Raw genomic sequence first — 5623 nt, forward strand, 5'->3', positions numbered from 1 at the left:
AAAAGACATGTATGATACCAACAAATCAGTCTCTTACATGAAACTGGTTAGAGTAGAAGCTGAAAACGAGTTATTAGTTCAGGTCATAATAAATACAACACAAAGGGTCACCTTAGTTTGATTCCTTTAGGCGTGTATTATTTGGCAGATATATAGTGCAGATAAATTGTTAAATATCTTTGCTGATTCAATTGAATAAGATTCCCATTTTTCTTAAAAAGAAAACTTCAAATGGATCTAACTATGAGAACCTTGGCCAAAATAATAGTTAGGAATGAACAGGATTACACAGTGAAATGAAACTCAACCATATTATTATATAGCAATGCTAGAGCCAATCAGAATCGGATAAGTTTTAATATCCAAGTAATTAACAAGCTGTGCAATATGTAATCAAGAGTCTCCTGACTTTAACACAACTAAACTGGTCTTAACCAACTACTTTTAACTAAACTAACTATTCTCCACTGTACTATTTCATGATATTATGATTTTTATTACACTGAAACTTGGAATTGTATCTTCAATATTAACAGAAAAAATGCTCTTTAATAGCTATTGTAGAACATAAAAGTAAAACAGTATACTAAATATGCGCTTCTTAGCAAGTTAAGGAACACTCCGGGAGTGTCCCTTTAAAAAGAAAATGCAGAGGTTTCCTACTGTAAGCATTACCAAATGCAGAGGCTATAAACTTATGTTTTTTTTTTCCTTTCACAATTTCAGTTGCAATTGGTCTTGTTGAAATATTCACAACAGGAGCAAAGATTAAGACTTCAAAGTCAATTTATACACCCTTTTGCATAACCACTAACCAACTTTCTTAACTAATTGTAAAGTTCAATATGAAATTGCTACTGCTCCAGAGAAAATTAGACATATTGGATGACTCAAAACACATATTAAAACAACAATTATTCTTAGTCTCACGGTTTACAATTCAATGACTTCTACATCAATTTGTGATCCAATACAACATTGCAAAAACAACAATTAATAGCAGAAGTGTTTTCCTATTTTTCATAAACAAGTTCTTATCATTTTCCTCCATTTGAGTTCCTATTTTTCATAACTTTTAATAGTACTTTCTGTTCAAATTCAAATCAGAGCATTTGAAACCTCAAACAATAAAACATGTTAGTTTACAATACCAAAACAGTTGAAAAACTAAAGACTAATATAGCACCATTAAATTTCAACTTCCTCAAATGAATATAAGGGAAAAAGATAAAAAGAAGAAAAAACCACCTAAAGGAAAGCGAAAAGAAGTGTTCTTGCGGGCTCAACAGAATAGAATCATTGAAACACATATCTAAAACTTATCTAAAAAAAGACAAAAAATATCAAATCACTCCAGCCCCATGCCTCCTATGAATAACTGGATACAATTCACAGATAAGAAAAAGAAAATACAAAATCTTACTAACACCCATGTAAATTATAACAATCAACTAACAATATCGTAACAAGTCTATCCTACAAGACTCAATTATTAATGAATCTAGAAAGAGATGTAGCCATAAGTTGAAACCAGCCAAAAAACTACCTGCCTAGTTATATTCCAAATTTTCTAATGAATCACCAAATACCAAACCCCAAACTCTTAATAACTAAGTCATATGTTGGGGGGGAAATAAAAAGAAATCATTGCTAGTTCACAGCAAACTTTTGATGCTATTAGAAATTGGTTATTCATCAAGTAATAGTACCAAACTACATGAAATCAGAAAGTAAATGTACAACTAAAAAAGCTGACTAAACAGAGCTTGTTGTAAACACGGAGGATATTAAAAAAACAAAAAAACATAATTTTTATTTCTCATATACGTACTCAAAAGATAGAAAACTCATCCATAAGCTTAATAACCTAAAAAACTAAAGCATCAAAGCTAATAAAAATTGTTTGTTGCTGAAGCACTAGTATCAAGCTACATGAAAACAGAATGTTAAAACATCATATCCATCATCAATATCTGAGAATGACAAACTTACAGCATTTCCCTGATACAAATTAGAGCTATATCCAGTTGAATGGCCATTTGACATTGTAGGCCCCCCAGCAATTGTAACTGAAGACCTGGATGGTTCTATAGATACCAAAGCCAACTCATTTCCTGTTGAATCCTTGCCGAATGGAGAAGCATTATTTACATCTTGCACCTCAAGAAGAATCTGCATATAAAGAATTCATCAAGAGGGTGTCTTTAGTCGTATTAAAAACTACATACCCACCATACAGTTAGAGACAATTCTTTTTGCTGGGTAGCTGGTGATACTGTCACCATACTTGAGGAATGTGAATGGCTAACTAAATTAACGTGTATCATACAACAAAAGCTAGATTTTCATAGCACTTATTACATTAATACTCAACAATGACAACCAAATTTCAGTTTAGGGTTACCTTAGTGATAACTTCTTAATTAGTTTGAACAAAAAAAAAGTGCACGAATAAGAAGGAAAAGTCTCCATGACAGAAAGAGGGAACCAAGTGCAGGGAAAAATAAATCAAAGAAATTTTATGATTCGAATCAATGATTTAAATAATCTTTAGCGTTATCAATTACTCACTTCTTGATCCATCTGCAAGTTTGCCTCCTCCAAAGTTTGGTTTGAGTTACTCAGCCTTGAGTTCGCCGTTTATTGAAATAGTCCCAAATAAGTACCTGACATTTAAAGAAAGACTACAGGTAAAAAAAATTACTTTTAAATTAAATAAACAAAACCATACAACAATAACAACAAAATAAAAAGAACCTTTTCTTTTTCTACTTCACGAAGGCTACACACCCTCTCATAAAACTCCCATGTAGAGGCCTAAAAAAATAAAACATGTTAAAACATTCTCATTGCAGGAAATCTCAGAGACCTTTAAACCAAATAGAAGCTCTACCAAACATATACTTGTATTACTATTTTCTTTCCACTTTTCTCACATATACTTTCTTTCCTCTCTTTTCTTCACTACCAAACATAGTGTAAATTGTAGCCATAGCATTGACATCAAACAAACAGGGAAAAATGCAAAAACAATAGACAGGTAGAAACCAGGAAGTGCAATGTGTGCGCTTGCAAAAGATCGGACATTAGGAAAAAAATTCACTGGAAGAACTAGTGATTAATGATTATAGTTGAGTGAAAATCACTAAAAAAAATTACCTTTTTGCTTAATCTTAATATTGATTGGTTTTGGTTCCTAGAATCAATCAACTTAAGACAAAGCGGGTAAAACTCTACAAGAAAATTCTTGTGAAAAGTACCATGAGATATCAATTTTCTTGGTAATGCTGGTCCTCCTTTGTATCTGATGATTTAAAGCACAAAAAATAAAAATAAGTGGTGCACACCAGTCATTACCTATTACTACTTGATGCAACTCTAAAAATCAACCTCATTCTACCAACACTAAACCCCAAAAAGATCACAAAAAAGGGGGCTCCCTGATTAAACTACCTTAGACCAACATAAAGTAACAGATTAGCTAAATATATATGTAACAACAAAGATAATATATGACAACAAAAAGACACACCATAAAGAAAATAGGGGCCAAAAAAAAAGGAAGAGAAATATATAAATATACCAAGACAATAGTCTTTCCCAAACTTGTTGGGAAACTAGAACATAGTCACGTCCTTCCTCCAACATTCTACGAAGCTCTAGTTCATCACCATCACTATCTTTGTTATTTAGAACTATATAAGAATTATCAATCTGCCTGGGTCTATTTGTACTCTTTAAAGTAATAACATCCATATTTTGAGATCCAGAAGACTGCTCATCAACCAAAGATTCAGCCACGCCTTGCTTTGTATATCTCTGCCAGCTTGAAAACCATCTGTGTAAAAAAAAAAACAATATTAATGGCCAAATGAGATCTACTAAAAAAAATGAGTGACGCCAGCCCAATACATGCACTAGTAACTGTACTTGCCAATCATCTAAGCATTCTACACTTTTTAATTTTATATAAGAAGCATTTACCTTTATTTTAAATAAAGTGATAAATCCATGGAGAAGATACCTGATTAATTTTCCTAATCAGAGTTCTTCCATTGGTTTTTTTTTACTAATAGAACATAAACAAGAATTGTCTATTGCTTTACCAGAGGTTCAAAAACAGAATAATCGGCATGCAAGGAGCAAGATATTTGCTAAAATAACCAAATTAAAGTTAGAACTTAGCAAAATAATCTCACTCATTTTGCACTAAGCAACCATGATGATCGCTCAGCATAAATTATGGTTGCTCAAATGACCATGATGATCGCTTAGTATAAATTTATGGACACTGAAAAACTATGAAATTATTATGCAAATAATATTTTTTAAACTTGGTTTACTGATAAAAAAATTTAAGAGTCATTCTTACAAATGACTCTTCAAAAATTATTTTCAAAATAACTTTTGTGGTGGCTAAGCAAGCATATTCTATTACACTGACCAGCTATTATGGTTGCTCAATGTAAAACCAACGAGTTCATTTTGCTAATTTCACTTTTTTACCTTGTTAATTTGGCCCAAAGAAAAAAAAAACTCAATTTTTAATATAGTCAACAATTAGAATTTCATAGAGTTATTCTAGATGATACACCCACATGTACGAAAACCAGGATAACCCAATAAATAAGAACATAACATATATTGCCTTCACTTCACATAAAGCAAAATTTTATGAAATTCTTTACTTGCACCAAGCAAAGAAAGATACCAGGCTTTTTAGTTAAACTAGGCTCTGAGAGCCACAAAATATTCGAAAACCTAGCCAAACATCCAATAGCCCACAAATAATACATGTCCATCTTGAAACTATTTCCCAAAAAGAAAGAAATATAACAACGAGTAACTAGAAGACTGGGCTTGCAAAACCTAGTGCACTCATCAGATGTTTTGAACTTAATTAAAAAGAAATCAATTATATAAGTTTAGCATCTAATGGGGCAATATAAGCATACTTTGTTTCCATATGAACAATTAATTAAAGAAAACAATCATAAGTACATCCAGAAATTCGAAACCAAGCATTAAGAACGCAAAGTGGAAAAAAGAAATCTACCTATTTGAAATAACGTAGTACAAATTTCCTTCCTTCAAATTCTTCTCAGATTGGTTGGCAAGCTCAGCAATAATCTGACTCTCTTCGTCCGGGGGAAGCAGCAAGCAACTCGCTCCATTAGCAATCATGAATCCCGAATCAGGAATCGTCATGATTGAGATTCACAAATTCACAAATCAGGAATCAGGAATCGTCTCTCCATTACTCATATTCTTCTTCTTCTTCCATCTTCTTCCATTTCATCTCCATGGCCTCGAGCCCTGAACGAAAGAAACACTGGACGAAGAGTCTCTTTCCGTCTCCGTCTCTGTCTCCACCTCTGCAATCTGGTTGGGAGAGAATGAGCCCTGAACGCTGCCGCTACCAGTCCTCAAACCAGTCCTTATCCCCCATCATCAAGTCCCCTAACCTCAAAACCCCTTCCAGGGACCCAAAAGAGTCCAGCTTGGCTTGCTCTGCTGGTAACCGAAACCGACAAACGGGGCAGGAGTTATGGTGAGCGAGCCAGGGCAGAATGCAGTCGGGATGGTAGAGATGCTTAAAGGAATATTTCAAGAAGGGAGAGGC

At 33.3% G+C, this 5623-nt stretch overlaps 1 protein-coding gene across 1 annotated transcript; it reads right to left on the reverse strand.

The window, feature by feature from the left end:
* Positions 1 to 1836: 1836 nt before the first annotated feature.
* On the reverse strand, positions 1837 to 2701 carry LOC133784262 (ubiquitin carboxyl-terminal hydrolase 10-like). Its single transcript, XM_062223691.1, has 2 exons — positions 2572 to 2701; positions 1837 to 2172 (listed from the first exon to the last, which is right to left on the reverse strand). The coding sequence occupies exons 1-2, from the start codon at positions 2581 to 2583 to the stop codon at positions 1924 to 1926; spliced, it is 261 nt and encodes an 86-aa protein (XP_062079675.1). The 5' UTR covers positions 2584 to 2701; the 3' UTR covers positions 1837 to 1923.
* Between the last annotated feature and the right edge of the window lie 2922 nt (positions 2702 to 5623).

This window comes from Humulus lupulus, chromosome 6 (genome assembly GCF_963169125.1).
Source record: "Humulus lupulus chromosome 6, drHumLupu1.1, whole genome shotgun sequence".
NCBI classification, from domain to species: Eukaryota; Viridiplantae; Streptophyta; class Magnoliopsida; order Rosales; family Cannabaceae; genus Humulus; species Humulus lupulus.